Consider the following 22569-nt stretch of genomic DNA (forward strand, 5'->3'; position numbering starts at 1 on the left):
ACTTCCATTCATATCTTCTCTCAGTGTACTTACTCTCTTTATATAGACAAAAGCTATATTAACTCCTGGAAAGAACACACAAAAAATGTATGGAATGATTGAAAAACAACATTCAAATGCTGCTGCTACTTTTATAAACATGTATCATTTACTACAATCACCTCTGATGCTTTTGTTCTGCTGATAAAATAAAATGTACTCATAATCTAGAAGGTAATCATCTCGGGAAGAAATCCACTATGTAGAGTGCATTGTGTGAAAGAGAATAGACATAGTGTAGTAGGTTGCAATAGGCATAATTTAAATTTCATACAACAGCCCATATACAGAATTAGCGTAAATTTCAATGTTCAGAATTCTCGGTGAGAGTGTTATTCATCTCTTGAAAATCCTCCTGGGCAAATACAAATTATCACTGAGTAATGAAGAAACAGATGATGCAAAATGGAATAGTTCTCCTGATGCTGAGAAGCCTGGAAATGTTTAAATAATAGCAACTCCATTTTCCCACACATTAGACTTGATAGGCACCTAGGAAATAATGAAATCCTGCATTCAGTACACTCAAACCTTTAACACTGGTGTCATTCCATAAAACCCATTCTACTAACAGTATTAGCAAACCTTCTAATCCTATAATCACTGTGAGATACACCTCCCTATCACCAACTCAGCTGACAAACGGAATATTACCATCTCTATTTTTCTACATTTCGGTTACGGGTATCTTCCTCTACTCAAAGTTATGAGTCTGAATAATAGGATCTTATCTAAGCACTCTGATGCCTGTCAGCAGCATTCATTTGGGCTTTAGTGATCTTCCCAGAGAGATTTGTCTTCCAAGTTATACACATTTTCTTTTATCTTTTTCCTACCTCTTTGGCAATAAAAATGGTTAAAACCAGCTTCTTTTCTTCTCCCCTGCTCCTACCTCACAGCCTTGCCTCTCCCCACACCCCCAAAGGAATTTTGCTTCTTTTCCTCTCTAAAAACTTCTGCTGAAAAAATTATGAACCGAAGAAAACACTTTAAAGACCTTTTGGATTTACCTTTCTGAGCAGTATCAGTCCTACCTTACCATTTGAGATTACAGAGTGGCCTAAAAGACCAGTAATAATACATAAAATAAGCTTATTTCTCAGCATGTAGGTAGTGCTCTTCATTTTTCACAGATGAGTTAATCTAGTGTTCTGTAGGAAAAGGGAAGGTGGGAAGCTGAGACTCTGGTGTTGGCTTTGCCACTTTCTCTGTAACCTTGGGCAAATAATGTATGCAATCTGAGGCTCAGTTTCCCCATCTGTGGAACAGATGCTTGACTCTCTGCCAAATTTAAATTACTTACGAACCTGGATAAAAGACTCGAAATATTCACTGTGTCATTTTTGTTATTTATTTTTTATAGCCTTCTCTAGATCCCACTGGGCTACTGGGGAATCCCAAAAGCATCTTTCCATCTACTTGTCTAAACAGGTAGAACTAAAGTCCAATTAACTGTGCTCCCTAGACACCGCCACCGCTGCCTGCAGCTCTAAACTTTCTATAAGCAAATAAGAAAAAGCATTTAAAGGAAACCCATTGAAAATGCAGGCAGCATCAGCCCCTGCTGAAAGATATGCGGCAGAGTGTGGTTACTCTGCAGTCTGATACACTGAAACTCCATTACGGGGAAGTGTAAAGCTAGTCTGTGCAAGTTGCAATTTTATTTACAGTTAATCTCTGCTTATACTGTGAAATTAATCTGTCTCTCACACATTCCAAATGCACCAAGACTTGGCAAATGGGCTTTGTGCACAGCACTTGATGGGGCTGGGGGAAATACAATCTGTCTTCCTATTTGTAGTGGAGGTACAGGGCAGCTTTGCAGTTCTTCTGGTGCTTTATTCTAGCTCCCAGCCCGGAGCAGGGAGACAGCGACCTTCGGTTACCCTCTTTTTAAATGCTGGCAATTGCCAGATTTGTGTAATAATGGCTCAAAACTCCTCTGTGTTTAATACTAGTAACTGCCCCTTACAAGTCTGTGTTATAGGTACTTGGCAAAATAGTCCCCACAGAGACAGGTTTCCACACTCCTGCACCACATCCATCAGCAGATCAGATGTATGCTAGAAGGGTTCAGCAGAAATAGATTATTTCCTCTAGTAAGGGTTCCCATGTCTCCAGTAAGACCTCATCTACTGAGAATGGTTATGGGTGCCCTGTTAATCCCCTTGGGAGCTAAACTGCTCAGGGGAAGCATTAGGATAGAAGGATGAGTTAGAAGCCAGCCTCTTCTCTTCCTAATTCCTCCAGGTTTTGGGTGGTTAGTTTTTTAGGGTTTTTTTTTTCATTACATGAAAAACATTTGAGACAGCAGATAGGTTTTTCCAGCGACAGTGAGATAGCTCAGATACATATCAAAGAGTTATACAGGACTGAAAAATAATTAAAAAAAAAATCTCAGAATGGCTTTGTATCTCAATTTCTCTAATAGCATAACATACTTTTAATTCTGCTACTTGAAAAATCTTCTCAGATAAAAAAATCGCAGATACATTTGTCATACCACATGCTGAAACATAAAGTTGGTGGCACAATGCCAGAATAAACGTCTCTCTAGTCACTTTTCCTTCCTTTGAAATTGTCTTGTCTTGGATGCTCAGGCACAAAATGTAAGAACAGCCCAAGGACAAAGTGCTATTTCCACCTTCTCAGCTCCAGTAATCTGTGCTTTAGTTATTTCCGGAGCCAGGGGTTGCAAACACACAGCTCTGTCTAATAGTCCTTACTGGGTTTTTCTTCCATACATTTTCTTTTTTTTTTTTTTTTTTCTAAGCAAATTTTATTTCTGATCTTAACCACTGTCTGGACCAATAACCTCTACAGTTTACTTTCTCTGAAAATTTACTCTCTTTCCTTTATTGTACATCTCTTCACTGAAAAGTTAGCTGGGTGTGTCCTCTGCTTCTTACACTAACCAAGACAGGATTGTCTTCTACTCCCACTCCCAGTGTCACCCACCTTTCACTCACCCCTTTCCCAAAGTGGTCCAGTCACTTAATTTTTTAATCATTCAAAACCCATGGTAGACCTCTAATTACACCACTCCTACTTTTTCGTATCTTTTTTGTTTTATCTACATCCCTGTCTCCAACAGAGTGATCAGAATTGTGGGAACTATTTGTGATGTGGTTGCTGCCCCATGGATTTGTATTGTGGTGTTCCTTACTTTTTCCTCTATTTCTTTCTTGCCAGTACCTAACATTTGGAACCATGACTTGGCACTGAACTGATGTTTGCAGAAGACATACCTTTTCTGCATAGCAATTTCATCTCTGTCAATAATTTCATCTGCCAGTTCATTGTCCAGTGAGTTCAAATCATCAGAACCTTCTGTGACTGTTTTGTAGTCAGATTAATGTTGAGTATCTTGAATAATTTTATATAATCAGTAAATATTATCATCTTACTATTCACACTCTTTTCCAGGGCATTTATAAGTATGTTGAACCGCATGGGTTCCAGCAGAGATTCCCGGGGAACTCTGCTGACAGCAGGTCCTGCTGTGCTTTGTTAAAAAAGCTATTAATTAACCACAAGATCTTGTCTCTTATAACCTAACAGCTTCATCTTTATAAAAGCCTTTTGGTAAGAGACCTCATCAAAGGTTTCTGAAATTCTAAATCAACCAGAGCACCCTCACACACACGCTCACTTATCACCCTAGCACATTTGCAAAGCTTCCCTCTACAAGAGCAGTGTTGACTCTTTCCCACACAGAGCATTAAAAGTTGCTTAAATCATAGTGGAAACAATATAATAATGCAATAGAGAACATCTTTATTGGGTCTGGTCTGGAGAAAGAGTCCACTGAAACAAGCTGCTGGTGAGATTTGGGTGTTTTTTTAGACAAGATTGTGTATTTTTTACCCATGGCATTTTTATGTGTACTGCTTGCTAAACTCTGCATCGGGGAAAATGAGACAACAGAAAGTTCAGTCACTTGCTGAGGCCATGTAGCAATTCGGTGACAGAGACAAACCTGCTCAACATGGGACTACGATGCCTCCTATCTTTCCAGAGTGCTAAAATAGGTGGTGCTTCCAGTTCTCTGGCACCAAATCTCTAAAACCGTTTTGGTTGAGGTGGAATTCTAAACCGCTGAAACCTTTTGTGTTAGTTATTTAAATACCTGCCAATTAAAAACTGCCTTTATTAATCCTGCAGAATTCTTAACTATGTTTAAACATCATTTACTGACATTTCTGTTCAGTATAAAATTTCAGGAGAAAAGTTTCAGGAAAAAAAAGACATTTGAACTGTTGAAAATACTGACTGAATCCATTGCAGATCATGGGTTCCAGGCATTCACCTCAGCTAATTTCCTGGCTCATGACTCAAACATCTGTTATACAGTGACCACTGTGAAGCAAAGGCAGGTTACCAGAGGGGAGGGAGCAGGACTTGCCCTGCCCAAGAAACACAAAGGTTCCAGCACCATTCCTCATGTCGAAAACAAACCACAAAAATTGCCTAATTTTCCCAGGGCAAAAGGGCATCCCTTTCCCCGATACATGAGATTTGCCATAATTCGCAGTAAGGCAGAGCCTTCAAATCACTGTGAGTTTATATAAGATGCTTTCCTCAGTACTGGTGATACATACGTCATTTGTGCAGGTTTCAAGACCTCTGCACACTTACCCATCGCCTGGCACAGGATGTCCACGTCTTTCTCCACTTCAGCCAATATCACGCTCTCGGGCTCAGCCGTGAAGTGTGGTGGCTCTTTAGAAAGGGAAAAGCAAACAAAAGTAAACAAACAAAGCCATGGGAATGCCAAAACTAGGTGCTGATTTAAAGGTACCCATCACATAATCTCTCCATGCGCATTGCATTCAACACAGTATATTACAAACAGACTAGCTTGTCTGAGTTTGTCTCTATATGGAGGCACTTTCTTTTGGTAGTAAAAGCCTCATAAAAAAACTAACAATTTTTTGCTACATTGAGTATGAATTCCAAAGAGTCAAGTCAATGTAAGGTAAGATTTAGGGATTTGCACTGCAAATTAATGCTGAGAGCAGGGGTTACTTTTCATTTTATAGGTCTGAATCATGGAACATCTTAATTCTCTGCTCAGAAGGGCCCTCCCAAGAGCTTTATAAATGTTTGTATTTACAACATAGTATTTTATAGGATAGTTTGCTTCAGTATCTAAACTAAATTCCACCTTGTGAAGGCATGAAGCATGTCAAATAAAGTGCCATAACATGTCAGAAGGCCGATATCAGACGACAAGTGCAGCATAATTAAAAAAACCCCAAACTTCTCCACTATTTTATTTCATAAAAGCAAACAGATTTAATGCTTTAATTGAAGTTATAGTAATAATCATAAAAATCCACACTTTATCATTAGGACTAAAGAAAAGATATTAGACTTTTAATTAAACAAAGACAAGATTCCAGACATTGTAGAGTATGCTGTCATGTAACTCTTCTATGCAGCATAAAATTGAAGAGCATCATGTCAAAGTCCCACAGGCATTAAGGTTGCAGTAATTATCATGGTAACTAAAAACTGTCATAGTCTGCTCAATGCAATTATCATCTGAGTACTGTTTCTAGAAGCATTTTATTTGATTATAACTAGCGTTCTATTGTAGCATAAACAACCCCCCTGGTAAGTTTTAGAAAATACAAAAAAGACCGTATAAGCAGCTCCTGAGAATAAATTACTTATATTTTCATTTTAAGGAAATCAAGTATGGTTGAAAAAAACATAGTAAGCTACAAGAAGATCCAAGGTCATCTGCACTGACCTTTCACATTTCTTCAACATGTCTGAAAAAAAACAAACATGTCTTCTGTATTATTGATAGGACATTAGTGTTTTTCACAAATAAAACGAGAATCACATAATTTTATCCTGCAAAACCTTAATTCTACCACCCATAGTAGAGCAAGTGCTTCTACCATTTCACAGGGATGACAAGACACGCCAGCAGGCACACATCAGTAAGCGCTGGATTAGAATACAGCCCTCCTTTCCCAGCACTCCCTCTCACTGTAATAAAATTCTTGCTTGAGTATACAGAACTGGGGTCTCATCTGAGCACCAATGGACATTATAATTCCATGTTCATTCCAAATAAAGTCAATCAATATTAGTTTTCAAAATCCTGTGCAGAGGAGGAGGTGAGGTTGCAAAATAGCCTGGAATACTCATTTACCCAGCAAAACCAATAAAACAAGCTACCTGATTTATTATATTCTAATAATATACATGTGTTAACATTATTGATCCTCACTGGCTAAATATAAAGCCATTAATAAACATGCATAATAAGTTGTGATTTATTGCCTATGATCTCATGCGTTAATCTAAACAACAAATTGGAAAGCTGAACATTTAATTGAAATTCACTGATGGCACTCAGTGTTTGACACATTTGATCAACTAAGTTGCTGAGTCCCCTGCAATTCATTTAAATCCATGTTTTAACTCTGGGTACACTCTAGCTTCTCATGCCATCCTCCAAGCCTTGCCTGATGTTCCCCTTTGAGCTCCAATTTCTAGAATTTTGTCTTTTTAATTTCCAATCATTTCACCTAGTGTCCCAACTTTTCTATCTTTCTGCTTGACCATCTTTCATTCTAATGGCAACTGAATTTGATTGTGAGGTGAGGGAGAGGTGAATCATGGCCAAAAGCACCATCAAGACAGGTACCCACACATCCAGCCATTCACTTCTGATTCTGGGCTGCTTTTGTGGACGTCTCTTCATGCAGTGAGGTCCAAATGTATTTTCATTCTTTCAGGGAGTTCTTGACTTCCCATCTTCCACCCAACCTTTTATAAGGCCCTCTGATGTTAACGACCAAATTTCTAAACTTGGCAACCTGTAGCTACCAGCTCTCAAACTTTCTCCTGTATCAGCAGCATATTCACACATGTGATAAACTTCCAGTTCTATCTTCAACACTAACACTTGCTGAGCTCAATACTAACAGCTGTTTCAGCAGCTGGAACCAAATGCTACAGTTGGCATAGAGTGGTCCAGAGACTGAGGCAACAATTACCCATAGAAGGGCCAATCTTCCAGAAGCAACTCTACAATTTACTGATTATTAACTACCCTGCTTCCACTGCCTGGAGTTGGAGATAAGCCTGGATGGGAAGACAAGACTAATTCATACAAGAATTCTTGAAGATCTAGAGTAACACACAAAACAGTGCTGTGGCATTCTACCTCTAACATACATGGAAAACTAATCTTGGAGATGAAAGGTATGAGCCACAGTGGTATTCACGTAGATATAATTTTAGGGCTTTGAAGGACATGGCATCTCCATGCAAGATGTGCTGCTTTTCCACAGGCATATGTCTTATGCTAGCAACACACGTGCTCAAAAGGTCATGAGGAGTGAAGGTCCATGGCTTCAATAGAACTCTGGCTGTGGAAGAAATTGCTCTGGCTACCAGTGCTAGACAACTGAAATCTGGGCTCCTCAGAGTCCTGTGTATCATCTGCACATCAGGTGTGTGCCTGAGGGCCTGCAGGCACAGCATAAATTGCAAGTGAAAAATTCAGGGTATCTCGATTTGGGTGCTACACTCCACCTGGTGAATAACTATCAGAAAGAGGCCATAAAAATGCAGCAATATTTATAGGGGTCAGATGGCATTCTGAAGGGACGTTCTGGCTGGCTGTATATATGACTCCATTGCATATTTATAAGGCTTGGTTTGAATCACACAGTATGAATTTGAACATTTATTGTTGTAGGCAATAATCACGTGTTGAAATTTAATATGTGCGGTGAAATTACAATGTCTTCCCAACTATATAACGTGCCAGACACAAGCCCCCAGACATGGCAATTTCTAGAAACAACACTGGTCTGGTGGTATCAGGTCAAACATTAATTTTTTTTTTTTTTTTTAAATTATAGACTGACAATAGTTGGAATAGGAAAGGACCCATTACACCGGGTTCATCCTGCTGGCAGTGCAGCATGCTGTGCAACGACAGGGGTCACATCACGTACTGCACTGGAAGAAACAGATACTGTGGTGTTCGGATATTGTATTGGTGTTTGACTGATCTTAACTAAAAGGTCAAGAACAAGCAAAGGGGGGAAAAGAATATTTGAATATAAATGTGTGCTTTTAATAGTTGTTGAGGGTTTCAGGGTTTCTTTGCTCTACAGACATCACTGGAAAGATAGCCTCTCTGCAAAGCCCCTGGGAGCCTGCAAAATTTGATACTGTTCTAACTTCCCCCACGCAGAGTTACATGGTCACTGATTTTAACATTCAAAAGATAGCAGTCAGCATCCATTACATACCCTTCAAGCTGCATTGGAGATGTGTGACCTAATCCTAGATACACACATGAAAGTCAAAAAGAACTGAGAAAGCCCCAGGGGCTCCTCCAAAGCTGAAATTCCTGCATCACTCAAACTCAGGCCTGCATAGTTAGGGGGAAAATCGAGCCTTAAACATGGAAGCCTTTCTCTAGCATTACCATAAACTAATTTATTTGGTGAATATTCTGAAAAGAAAGGGAACTGGAAACTTGAGAGCCCCTTGTATGTATAAAGTCCACAACTCCAGGCAGCAGATCAGACTGTCCATGCTGGGAGAGAAGCCACATTGTATCTGGAGGTATAACAGGTTCCTTGAAGTGAGGTTTTTCCTTGCATGAATAGCATGTTAAAACAGAAAGAGACTAAAAGGTATGCTTAGTTTCTTGCTACAATCCCTACTGCAGTCTTCAGTCTGTGTTCTAAGGGCAGCAGCACTGGGAGCTCCTGTTTGCAGAACTGAGAGAAGGGTGAATTTCTCCTGAAAGCCAGAGACAGAGCTGGACTTCCCAGAAGTCCCATTACTTCATCGCAGAATGCATCCTGTGTGCATCTGGCACCAAGGCGACAGGTCTGTGTCCATCTCAACAACCTCTGAGGCTCAACAAATCAAAAGTTGTCAACATTTCTCTGATTTGAGCCCAAACTGTATTTTCGACAAGCCCAAAGACATTTCATGTTGAAATTTTCCATAAAACTCTTTCTCATTTCTTACACATGGTGCATGAACAGAGTTACTGCCATCTTTTCATAAGCACAATACATGAACACAACCATCATGGGAAAATTCCTTCTTCTGCTTGCAAGACAGCACTTGCAGTGTTTCAAAGTATCTAAGGTAAAACCATGACAGCTATTGCTCTGATCAGAAGGTACCAGGGAGGCTAGCTGCAGAGGAAAACAACTTCTGTTCTGGCTGCCCTATCTCCAGTCAAAGCAAATTTACCAACAGTGAGCAATGCACAAAGGCAGCCCTTCTGCAGGATGGAGAGGCCTATGGTTCATCACTGGGCTGAGCCGGGTGAGCCCTCTATACTCATGTTACATTTTTTCTGAACCCTACAATCCAATGAAGCTTCATGCTTTATACCTGACATCCTGGGTAGCCTTTATGAGAGACCCCCAACTACAACAGCCTCAATTATCCTATTTCAGAAAGAAATCTATCCAGCTGCAATGTAAAAACTTGCTCTAGGAAATAGAAAGATGGGAATAATATTCATTAATAATATTAATGAAAATTAATGTAGTTGTTCTGGGCACATAACGGCTCCAAAAAGGAGGAGAGCCCTCTGCTGCCAATCTTCATTCTGCTATGTTCCTCTGTCTGGGCCAACAGGACTTCAGCATCTCACCACACCAGGCCAATCTTTAGTTGGTTTCCTCTTTGGCTTGCTAAGTTTATACTTTCTCACCACATCAGGTGTAAAGAGTGGTATGGATTTCACGTAGTGGAAGGGTTCCATTCCTCACTCTCTTGAGCTCCTAAAATTCATAATTTCCCATAGAGCAATCACTTAAAGAACGACTATTGCAATTTGTTGCTAACGGATCTTGCGGAACAGGAGCAAAAGAATTTAAGATTAGCTCAGTTTTCAAATTGGTTTGCTCATGAGAAGACTTCCTAAATTACTTAATCTTCAAACTGTTAGTGGTAAAACAAATGTGCTCTTATCTAATCTGCAACAAATCTTTCCCAAACTGTTACTCTGCCAACTGAGGAACATGCTACACTTTAAAAATTTATAACAACTGCAGCTAATAAAACCAAGGTTTGGAACCACCTCAGTTTATCTTTGCGGGAACAATATGAAGATGTCAGAAAGCTCTTTGCCACATTCAGAAGAAAATTGCAGTGCAGCACAAGACTTTTCTTTTTGCTTATGCAGGACTACTTTATTACATTAGAGATTCAGATTTTTCAAGTATTATTGTGATTTTAATTTACAACCTGAGATGTACTCTCGGAAATATTCAGAAAAAAATTCAGAGGTAATATTGTGGGTCACAAATAATAATTGGAACTCAGTACCTACTTTTGTACTATGTTCCACTGCCTTCTAATAAAGCTCTTGTCCCCATCTGATCCTACACCCAGACTGTATGACTTTCCCTTTGCTGGGAAAGGCAAGGACTGATGTATTTGTAAAAAAGTTTCCATTAACTCAGTATTTGTGGTATCTTTGATGCATCTTTTTATCGTTCTCCCTATTCTACCTGTTAATAGCCAAATATTTTTCTCCATTAATCCACAACAGCTCTCATCACCATACCACTGAGGGTCTGCATTAGATTTACGCTGAACCATTCTGAAAACAAACCTCTTCTATTAATACGATTTCCTTTTTCTGTTAGTCAAGATCTGCTATTAAGTCCACAGTGTGTTATTCTCCCAAGAAGTAGAGCTCATTATCAGGTCACTATCAACATGTGCACTCCACAAATATTTTATGCATGCAAATGGACAAGCGTACTTGATTCTCTGCAAGTGCTACTCCAGTCAGCTATGCGGGATACACCACAAACAACCTGAGGTTTGAAGCTTGTAGGCACTTTCCTCTACAACTCGTCACTTGACTAATTAAGCGCTGGCCAGATCCACCCAAGAATTCTAAGGCTGAATACGAGTTATGCATTAACTACTAATCCTTTGATTTGGTTTCCTGTTTAGAATTAGAGATCCATCCTGCAGTTCAAGAAACTCATAAATAAAGAAATCTATCAGGCTTTGCTGACACATTGAGTAAACACCTGCAACTGAAGTGTCTTGTTCCATCAGAAGGAAATAAAAGTAATTGGTAACCAATTTGTTTCTGCTTTCTTTCATCTGCTTGTTCTTATCTACAGGCCTTTTCATAACTTCATTCCCTGACAGCCCCCTAAAACAGGATAAGAAATAAATAAAACATTTAAAAATAAGAGAGCAGATGAGCTACTAAAGGCAGGCAAGCACTCCTAGTTTAATATGATTCCCCAATGATTGTTTCTCAGTTTTATTGTAACTGTATTTAAGAATCTTTTACATTAACCAAGAGGCTGCTTTAAGTATTGCATTAGGCTGGGTCTGACAGCATAGCAGCAAAGTTAAACTAGTTACAATAAAATCTTATGAATAAGGAAGAGTTTAAACCAAAACCATAAATAAGTGAGATCCATCTCTGCTCCTTAAAGGGAAGGGGAGCTGCGAGGTAATAATTCTAAGAAACAGAGTACAAAGGAAAAGACAAGAACCAAACTTCATCCAGTAGGTAATAAATATAATAGAGACACAGCGCTACAAATGAACCTGGAGCAGAGCTTTGTAGAGAGCAGGGCTGTTTTCTCATTTAGCACGAACTACTATAAATTGTTTTAGCAGAATATAGACCATACAGCAGAGTCTTTAAAATTGTATTTTCAGAAGGTTAAAAGAGTGTAGAGAATCGCGTGCTGAATTCCCTCTGCAATGCACTACAGAAATGCATGTGCATGAATTCTGATCAACGCTGAGGCTTGTATCATTGCCAGAGCAATAACCTCTCCAGGACACTTGCATCGTTATTACTGGGACTATTACATAAAAGCTAGACTTTACACAATTGGCCCTGGCTTAAAACATCTAAAAGTATCTTGTTCTAAAATGTCTCTTTTACTCTAAAAGACCTAAACCCCTCCACACTGTGGGGCAGTGCGCTAGTTTGTGTTATTCTATAAGGACACGGCATACCCAGTAACTACCACTTCCAAACAACAGCCTCCTTGCTGCAGGGAAACTCCCACATAGAGATGATGGGGGAAACAGGCCAGTGAAAGAGCACCAGTGTCCATTTAAAAATATTGAGCCTAAAGTTCCCCTTGGAATCAAAGGTCTAGCACGTAGCACTGATTCTAATGGTATTTTCTTCTCTCTTTTGCTACACTAGTAATGATATCTGCATGCTCATGTGCTCAGGAATGTCCTTGGGCCTTGCAGCAGACAATGCACAGAAGCGCTCCTAAAAGGCTTCTTCTGGAAACACTGGCACTTGACATATTAAAACTAGATGTAAGCAAGCTGGGAGTTAATCAGGATTTAATGCATCTAAGAGCCAAGATGTGGAAGCTGCCCGATTACGGTATAACTACAGTATTTTCCTCACTCCTGATTAAATGTATAGTTTCACAGGGGATTCAGAATCACATCACTGTTAAAAAAAAAAAGAGAAAAAAAATCTATTTGATGAATTTATATTCATGGGGAAGAACGGCTGAATTAATTTGGACGATAACCCTCTTGCACCTCCTTTGTTCTGTTCCCAAAGAAAGGTTCAAATGTAAGGTCAATGAAATATTAAAATATCAATTTTATTTCCTATTATACCTCAGCCCAGAGCCTGTTTTACTAAAAAACACATTGCCTTGAGAATTACCCATTACGGAAAGGAAGGCTTTCGCTCTTGCTGGTTCCGCTGTGCTGTCTCTCAATTTCGCCTCACAGAAGTACATCCCCACATCCACAGCGGTTGGGTTGGTGATAGTGAGTCGTCTCCCAAAACTGCTAATGCCACTGGTTATTTTCACTCCGTTTCTCTTCCAAGTCATGCTTAGTTTCTCAAGAGGTCTGCCAAGGTTTAAAAAAAAAAAAGAAATACAAAAATTAAACATATATATTACCAAATAACTCCCCGCAACACTTCTCTAAGTCTTCCTCTGTCCCTGACATTCACTATTAAGAAGTAACTGCATAGATAACTTCTACATATCAAGACTACAGACTATTCAAGAAACGTTATGCAAGTACAGCTAACTGATAGAGTGAGAGAACTTAAATGCTAATAATTTGATTTCTCTAAGCAAAAGGAGTAAATAGTGCTATGGGAATCAGCTGCATGGGAAATGCTTTCATTACAACTCAATTACCAGAACAATATTAACCATATCAAGAAGATCTCTGCCCTCAGAGGGGAAAGTGAATCAGTTGGACTTCTTATCATCCAAGGACCTCAACTGTTCACTTCCACTGGAATTCAATGATGTTCAAGGCCAACTAGATGGAAACACAGGAGGAATGCTGTGAACTCTGAATTACGGTGCACTGAGCAATAATTAGTGTAAAATGAGAGCATCTGTAATAAATTACTTCATAGGAGACCTTCACTAATTTATTTACTAGGAAGCGCAGACTGTTCAACAATATCACCTTTCATGTCAATAAGCAATGCAGCTGAAATATTATTAACCCTGGACATCTTCCCTAAGATAGCATCTGCTGATTGAACCCCACCATGCTTCATTTCCTTACCGTGTGAGGAACAGACAGGAGAGAAACTCTCCCTACATCCTTATTTGGCCCAAAAAAAAAAAAATCAATGTTTAATTCAGTAATGTTGGACAAACAAGATTATTCATAAGGTTACTTTGAAGTGCAAGCTACGTGTCGCATCCTGCTTCAATCATTAAAATAATAAAAAAATGAAAACAACTTCCTATGTCCTTCCCAGAAAGGACAGTGCATTAGAATTAGTTCCTAAGCCCCCGCTGCTTCTGGGATACCTTGCACTGGCCACACACTCCAGCGTGACTTCGCTGCTCCCTGCTATGACGCTGGTGTTCTGTGGAGGGATGACAATGACGGGAGCCACAGTGTCAGGCGGGTCTATGGCACCTGTGCAGGGAAGAAGGAAACCATGTGAAGACCTGTACATCTGCTGACAGCGAGGGCTGCCACCTCCCAGGCAAAGGATCTTGTCAAGCGACACAGCTGCAAATTTCACTCCTCAACCTCACTGTGGATTTTAATCTCCTCATTAAGGGGAGATCTTCAGCACGATCATCTTCGATGGCTTTCATTATACTGTACAAACAGACTGTTTCAATATACCCAGTTTGGTATCACAGAACTTGCAAAGAGCTACTCCCAGATGGAGTGCAGGGGCCATTCTCAAACAGAGAGCAAATAAATTAAGCATCCTAAAGGTTTTCCATTGTTGAGCACTTTTATTTTTATCAAACACTTGCTGACTTATATTTTTAAGACCTTTTCATGTTTTGTTTAATCTTACCACTTCCATACCATTTCAAAAGAGTCTGCCAATGCTCATGCTAGTTCTTTAAAAAGATTTTACACACTGGGGAACAAATATAAAATTAACAAAGCAGCATATCACAGCAACTTCAATCCCTTTTTCTTATCAGGAAAGTAAATAACCCAAATCTGCTGCTCTTTTGTGAGGCATCATACTGTAAATAATTTAGCTTATGCAACAGTCAGCAGACACTTAAAAAATGGTAAAAAGGCTGCTTGTAAATTTTCTCTGTATACATTTAGTAAGTGAATTAAAATACCCATGTATTCATAGGTACTTTGCTTCAAGCAACTCATTTGGGAAAGAAAAATTAGCTATTTTTTAGCTTGAATAAGAGAGTAATAAAATTTTCTAAAGATACAGAATCCAATAAACAAATTATAGAGAAAAGTAATGAAAACAAAAATGAACTGTTGGAAAAGCAAGCCAGTTCATCAAGTGCTTTCTGCAAAGGCGGCTAACCCATGCCCACGAAGCAGAATGGGAAACTGGCAAAGCCAAGGCACAAAGCCTGACGTTTAAGATAATTCCCCAAAGAACAGAAAATGGATAGAACACACTTTGCTTATCTGACACCCTGCATGCCTAAAGCCTTCTGAATTTCCATTTCACTTGTTGGGCTGACAGAGGTTTTGGTAATGGGGCTCAGACAGATCACAAGGCTGGCAGAACTCTGAATCAATGAATGACAAAATTTTTACCTTTTGATGTGTTTCTAACTGCCAGCAAGTAGTGTGCTATGGGAGGTGAAAGCTTTAGTATAATTGTTAGGAACCCCATTCAAAAATCTAAATAAATTCAAGCATCCAAGAATAGTACTTGTATTAGGAATTTGTAAGCACATAGCTATTTCTTCCCATAAATACTTTCTATTGACCTGATACTGCATATTTATGTGATTCATGTGGGATCTCCAAAAATTTGCATGGGATCTCAAGCTTTTACTAGATTTTACTTCTACTCAACAACATTCCTGGAAATAGGATGCTAACAGGTAGAAAAATCTACTTTCTAAGATTTCCACAGTGATCTTCTAGATATTTATGGCAGGAATTTTCTAGATAGTAATTGATAATTGTAAAAATAGAAAACAAGCAATGATCAAATTACTAACTTGTTACTGATGGGAAGAAATAACCTCAGTATTACTGCTCACCACTAATTCTGCTCAAGATGAACGTTTTCAACAGTAAATGATAAAAGACCAGCAAACAAGTTACTAATTTGGCAATAATAATTTCTCATCTTCATCTAGAAAAGATGGAAACAAGTTATCAGCTCCATGAAAAATGTCTCAACCCCACCAAAACCAGCTGAAGAACAGATGACGGTTTTGTGGTAACCTCTTAGGAGTTCATCATGCATGAACAGCTCTTTGTTCAGTGAGTAAATAAGCACAGGAAATAAAAGTGCATGTTACTCTGCACTCCAGGAAAATGTAAAGACTTCTTGTACTTTCTTACTAGATGTAGCAAGACTCTGAAGAAAGTATGTGCTTGTTTTCATTTTGTGCCATCCCTGAAGCAAATCTATTAAAAGTAGCTACAGATTTTGAGTGGGTGAACTAAACCAGATGTGATCCACAGGGCTCATCAAAATGCTCAGGGCTGTTACCCTGGGTAATATGCCTACAAAGGTCAGCAGCAGATACAACAAACATATACAAAGCACAACATTTCAAAGCGTTATCTAAGCAGTGCCTACACAGCATGCACGTTCCTATTTCAGACTCAAAGACAGTTTAAGTTTCCCTTTGCAACACAAAGAAAGCACTTGCCATAATTCGCTCTGGCCCAATCCTGCCAAGCAAAACTCAGCAGGGACATTCCCGTGGTCCCTTTTGCAGGGGGTGGTTCTCAGCTTCGTTTTGTGGCTGCTTAAAATATCAAAGAAGGAATTTGGTTTTACTTGAGAGTAAAAGTCTCCACAGGGCTGTAACGTGGGGTCTGTGCATCCACCCCACCCTTTCAGAATTTCCTCCTTTAGTAAGAGGTTGGAATGTCAGGGTAGCCAAGCTCCTCATCTAAATAAGGAGTCACTCAGTGATTTTGTTTTGATGATGTGATGCAGCAAATCAGACTTTGGTCTGGCTGTGGAAGGCAGAGCGCTATTCAAACAATCAGATAATGAAAAACTACCCAGACTTTCCAAGCTACTTATCCTGGCTGTCAATAAAGCCACTCCATCCCTCTCCTACCTCCTAATGCAGTATGCTGACATGATTTTACTTGACTGGCGCTACAGTAAAATGCAATGCAGAATGTCACTGTTAGTAAACAGGTATTTTCTTTGAAACTACTTTCTAGAAAACAATTGAATTCTTTTCTCTCATCTTCACTGTTCCTTTTTTACTTTGTCAGAATTTTGCTTGTGCCAGTTTTCTAGGTCTCTGCTGTTTTCATCATCTCTTCCTTTCCTGCCTCAGGCAGCTTCTCTGCATTCATCAGTGGCCATGTCCCCTCCCTGCCATCCCACAGCCCCCTACATATGTGTAACATTACTTAAGAAGTGCTCAATTTTCTTTATTTCAATGACTGAGCATCAGTCTCTCTGATTCACATCCATTAATAGGAAATATGTATTAAAGACACTGAAATGGAAGAGCAATACAAGTGCATATGAGAACACAGTTACAGAGATTGCTAACAGAGGACCACAGTTGCCACCATATTCTGTGTTTTCTGAAAGAAAAGATCTCATTTCCTTTCCATCTGTTTTCTGAGCCGCTTCTCTCCTCTAAGAAAGAGAAGCAACCTTAGGGAAACACAGTGACCCCAGGACTGCAGCTGAGGAATGCCTCACCATTAGACACACCAAGTCTGAAGGGAACTTGTAGGAAGCTGTGGAGACAAGGCTGAAAGACGCTGGAGATCACTTCAGGGATGTGCCCTTGATCTGATTCTAGTCCTTAAGAGATGACTGGACAGAAGGACTACCACAGGAGAGTCCTAATCCAAATAGAGACTTTTCTACCCAGAAGAGCATGCTCTGTTTCATTTTACATTGTACCTGTTTTAGCCACAGTGCTCTCAGTATTTCCAGCCTTCCCTTGGCTTCTAAACCTTCCCATTAAACACCGTCTAAATTATCACTAGTATCTACTAGGGCATAGTAACTGAAATGCCTCCAGGACTGGCCCCAACAAGTCTTTGCAGCTTGATTTTTGTAAGCCAAAGACTGACTCATGGGTGAAGGAAGCTCATCTGGGAGTTGTTTCTGTGGTTCCCATCCCAGGCTGCTCAGAAACAGTTGGTGAGCTGCTGCCATTTACCACCCGAAACATCAAGGTAAATTGGTGTCAGTATCGCTTTTACCATAGTAAAGAGAAGATGGGAGCTCTTCTGTCCCTCTAAACATAACCCCCCCTCCCATCTGTGGAATTCAAGACTGGCAGTTCTGCACAAAGCAGAAGTATGTTGAGGGAAGAGAGGAAAAATGAGTGCACACCTCTTGCATGGTCTATTTGTTTTTATCACCAGTGCACAATGCTGATCTTGGATCACACTCTGCTCTTCCCCCTTCCCTCCTCACATCTGACCAAGAAGAAAACCTGTCCCAGGTGGTCTTTAACACTAATTTTTTAACCCTGATGAGCTGCAGAATTTCTAATCTGTTCTTTAAATGGAAGAAATAGGCAGACTGTCCTACCATCGCTGAAAAGACAGTGTTTTTATCTCTCTATGATACGTCCATGTAAGGAACAGTGAATTTCAAACATTATAATTTATAAAGATCACAAGCATTTTTGAAGTCACTTGGGTGCTTAATTTTCCCAACAGAGATGATATCACACTCAGACCATATGGGTGAAGATAGAAAAGGTGTTTTCCCCTTCAGGAATGCATAAACGTTAGGTTCTCTCCTAGATTAATATTACAGCATGCAAAGTTTATCCATATCCATGTCTACAGTGCAGAATATAAAGTGCATTACTCCATGATGCTCAAATTAATCTCAAAGGGATATGGTGCAAAGTAACCTTAATAAAAGTGAGAGAAAGTATTATTCCTTGAAAAGAAGTAATAGCTTGAGTTCAGGCTGGAGTAAAACAAGTCTTGGTTTTGGGACAACCCTCTAAAGACATTTAACACAAACAAGGTGATTGTGAGCAGGAGGAGGGAGGGTTGCCCAAATAATCCCTCAGATCACCCTATCTAATTGATATGGGGCCGGGACTGGGATGCAGAGTTGACTGCTTGTCATTCCTACCCTTAGTTATAGTTACTACAGCAAATAATTCTCAATGTCCCGTTTCCAATGAAGGAGGAATCCCAAAAGAACCAGTATCTAAAAATGGGTTTACTTTTTCATAGTACGAAATTTATCTATGGGAGAAAAACACTTCACAGAAAAGATCACCAGTACACTACCCTCTGGCTAATGGAGAAATTGAATGCTTTAACAGAACTTTGAAACCATTTATAAGTTATTCTGGGAGAAAAAGATTAGGAAACCTTCACCATAAACTTCCTACAGACGTTCAGACTTGCACCGTATGCAGAAATGCCTTTGCATTTACTGTTCAGGATACTCTCAAAGCTTCATGTTACCAAATTATGGATACCTATATTGGAAGAATTCAGGATAGGAGATAAGAGCCCAATATAAATCACAAAAATATTCTATATAAATGGTACAACATTGTGGCAGCAAGAACGTACAATCTCTGTGTAACATGGAATATAAGTAAAGAGGAGACATGGCAATCACACAGCATCTGAAAATTGCTTGAGGGAAATAAAAAAGACGTACAAATACAAACTATCTAATGGAATAGATTTCACTTTTTCCAGGTACAACCTGCAGGTGATTTGGATTATCAACCCACAACAGATTAATGACCCTTTCTATTCCCAGTACAAGACACACAACAGGAATTGGATCCCGATCAATAATAGATTAATTTCCCTTCCTCTTTGCAGTAAAAGATGCACAACAGGAATTGGAGCCTGATCAACAGTCTAGCAAACACTGACAACCACCTGCGGGCACGAGAGAGGAAGATTATGCAAATACTGGAAAAAAGTTTCCCAATCATAAAACTACCCTACAACATGGCTTGTCTATTTGTTTGAGTGATTATGAACAGGTTATACAATAAAAAGAAAGAATAAAGATAATAAAAGTTTCCTTTTTTCACTTTCATTCCAGCAAGGACTGTACTCATTTTCAAGAGAAGGGAAACGTGTGATGCTGCTGTGCACCACTGTGTGCTGAACAGGTCTCTGCTCAGATTTCTAGATGTAAAGAACAATAACAGCGACTTTCCTGTGAGAAATCTTACTTGTATTTGTTTAGTTTGATGAACAACTTTAAAACTCCAGATGGAGGCTTTTTGAGTCAAAAGTATGCATTTATAAAATAATCAGCAATCTAATGTCATGCAATTGGTGTATGAAGGTGTTTTCAGTACCCAAGGATACCTTCAGACTCCTCCAACATGGACATGTTCACATAATTTTTGGTCTTGCACCTTTGAGAAACTAGACTCTACACTCAAAAAGGTAAATAACATAAAAACTTAGCTTTGCAGATGAAATTTAAAGGGAAAATAACCTAGTTATTTGAATCAATCACAGCGAGTGAATTCTCATATATACAGTCCTCGTCCTGATCTAGACATCATGACACATGAATAAAACACCAGATATGAAAAAGGTTTACAAAACACAGTACAAGCAAAACGAGTGAATGATCTAGGTCAGCTATATTTATTGACTCAATATACTCTTGTCAATGTGACTATGCTTTGTCCACATCAGATCAAGGACATGATTCATTTCCACTGCGAGTAAAGGAAAAAAAAAAGAGTGAATAAAATAGTAAACCCCAGGAAAAAGTACAGCAAGCAGATCACAAATTAAATACCCAGTGTATGAGGAGGGATATGGTAAGGAGAAGCAATTACAAAAGGTTTCATGAGCGACGGAAATCCTGCACTCCTCCCTTCTTATCCACCTCTTCCGGACCCGTGTGACACCCCAGGTGTGTTACAACACTAATCCTAATGCATTTCACTTGGAATAATAAAGTTATTCAAAGTAATTAAGTTACTAAACGTAAAATTTACTCAGTCAAGCTTGCATTTCTGCAAGCAGTTCAAAATGCACTTTCAGGTACCTGCTGGTTGGTTTGAAAAGAATGAAAACGCTCACACTGCTAATTTAAGTACATATATAATACTGCAGACACAGAGCCTTACAGGAGAAAATGGGAACGAATATATTCATTACATAAAATGTGGGAAAGAAAAAATGTGATGTGTTTGGAGCAGAGGACTAGAAAGTTCCTTCTGGGTCAGTTCCCTGACATCCCATCAGGCAACCCCCTTTCTGAATGGGGTAAAATACTGAGTTATCTTAATGCTACTTATCTGGTTGGAAAATTTCCTGGAGCTTTGTTGTTTGACCTGTTAAAACCTCTCCTAATTTCCAGCTTAAATGTATTCATGGCCAATGCAGCCCATTTGTTCTTCTGCCAAAGCTGTCCTTTAGCTTAAATAACTGTTTTCTCCCTCTGTGAGGTTTGCTCCTAAAGTGTTTATAGAAAACAATCATACTCCTTCACAGTCTTAATTTTACTTAGCTAAACAAGCCAAACTTTTCTTGTCTGACAAGTTTGAAAGGATTCACTGAAATGTATACAAACAAAAGAATAGGAGCAAGGGTAAAAAGAAAACCCACAGCTAGCATCACACTATAAATGTTTCCAAATGTTTAAACAAATAACAGCCGTGTTTGTAACAGCTTTTTTTCCCCTTTGTAAAGACTTTCACAGAGACTGCAAGAGCTGTTAGTTTCAGCCCTAAGGAAAGATTAATGGAGAACTCAACTCTATCCACGAGATGACTTATACCCTCTTGTGTGGAGCTACTACAGCAAAGAGGAGCTTTATATATTTTATTAGATAAAATGGAGTCTAAAATATAGGTTGAGAAGCTTCTAAAATCTTCTAGAGATATTTTAGGGTCTATTTCTGGGCATAAGGAAAGACAGGGGTCTGAATATAGTTGATTTACCAACAGAAAATGTATTCCTGTGAACACCAACTGCTGCAGTGCTCAAGGAGAGAGGCACCACAGCCGGGGTGGTTCATGGTGACACAGTCTCTCCAGCTTGTCTCTCACCAGCTCTGTTCTGTAGACTGGGACAGAGATGAAAGATTTGGGTTTTTTTTTCCTGCTTTTGCCCTTTTTCTACAAGCCATTAAGTGCAGGTGACCTAGGAACTGCTATTTGGGGGTAAGCCCTCCACAAAACAGCATTGTTCCCTGACTTTTCTGCTACCTGAGGTGTACAAACACACTTTGTATTTCAGGACTACTTCAAAAATAAATTCCTAGTGTTGTCTCATGTAGCTTTAAGGAAATTAAGCCACTGCTTAGTTACACAGCTCCCTGTGATGATTCAGCAGCTAAATTCAAAAGCGGACCAAATTTCTGCTCCAACACTCTGAAATTCCCTTCTCACAACTCCTCGTGCAAAAAGAGCAATTTGGAAGTTCAGTCTCTGTCACTGACCTGACCTTCCCCCATGCACAGTGAGGGGTTTCTTTCTGCCTAGAAACTTATTATCCAGCACATCATTAGAGCTTTTAACATGAAAAAAATATATAGCCTCAAGCTATTCTAGCTAAAGAACACTCAGGTGGCTTTTCAATTCACCAGATAGCTTTAATATCAGCTATATAAGTGGATAGAGTGTGTAATCTTATTCAACAGCAGTTAAAAGAGGGGGGGAAAAATATCCATGGTCTAGCAGTGGAATCTATTAGCCTCAGAGTCATCTTCAAAGCGATGCGAGAGGCAACAGGTAGAGCAGCTGCTGCAGCCAGACAGCAGGGTGAGCAGTGCCTGTGCAGCCAGCATCCCCAACCTTGGGATTTTAGCAGTATAATTCCAAATATGCCTATGATTAAAAAGATTTTAAAATAACTCATCAGTGGAAATGATTTTTAAGAGGCTGTATATTTTTATGATGTGCTTTAGTGCATCGTAAGAGAAGCATCCTTTTAAATATAAACAGGCGTGCATTTAGGAAGAGGAAATGGGTCTGAGGGATCTGCCCATGGTTGCATGGGTTTCTGCAGCACACAGCAAGAGTCACTTGCTCCCGAGGTCAAAAATGAACTTCTGTGGTCTTACAGCCTTGGCACTCCACCTATCTGGATATTTACAGCTTG

At 39.4% G+C, this 22569-nt stretch overlaps 1 protein-coding gene across 1 annotated transcript in view; it reads right to left on the minus strand.

Moving 5' to 3' along the window:
* Positions 1-22569, minus strand: part of SDK1 (sidekick cell adhesion molecule 1) — a gene marked incomplete at its 5' end in the record, with an annotated part of 398756 nt that overhangs the window by 137171 nt on the left and 239016 nt on the right. The window contains 3 exons of the mRNA XM_084271072.1: positions 4678-4761; positions 12734-12924; positions 13857-13968. Coding sequence (XP_084127198.1) covers positions 4678-4761; positions 12734-12924; positions 13857-13968 — 387 coding nt within the window. The remainder of the gene's footprint in view (positions 1-4677; positions 4762-12733; positions 12925-13856; positions 13969-22569) is intronic.

Source organism: Gallinula chloropus (assembly GCF_964237585.1).
Source record: "Gallinula chloropus genome assembly, chromosome: 15".
Classification (NCBI taxonomy): Eukaryota; Metazoa; Chordata; class Aves; order Gruiformes; family Rallidae; genus Gallinula; species Gallinula chloropus.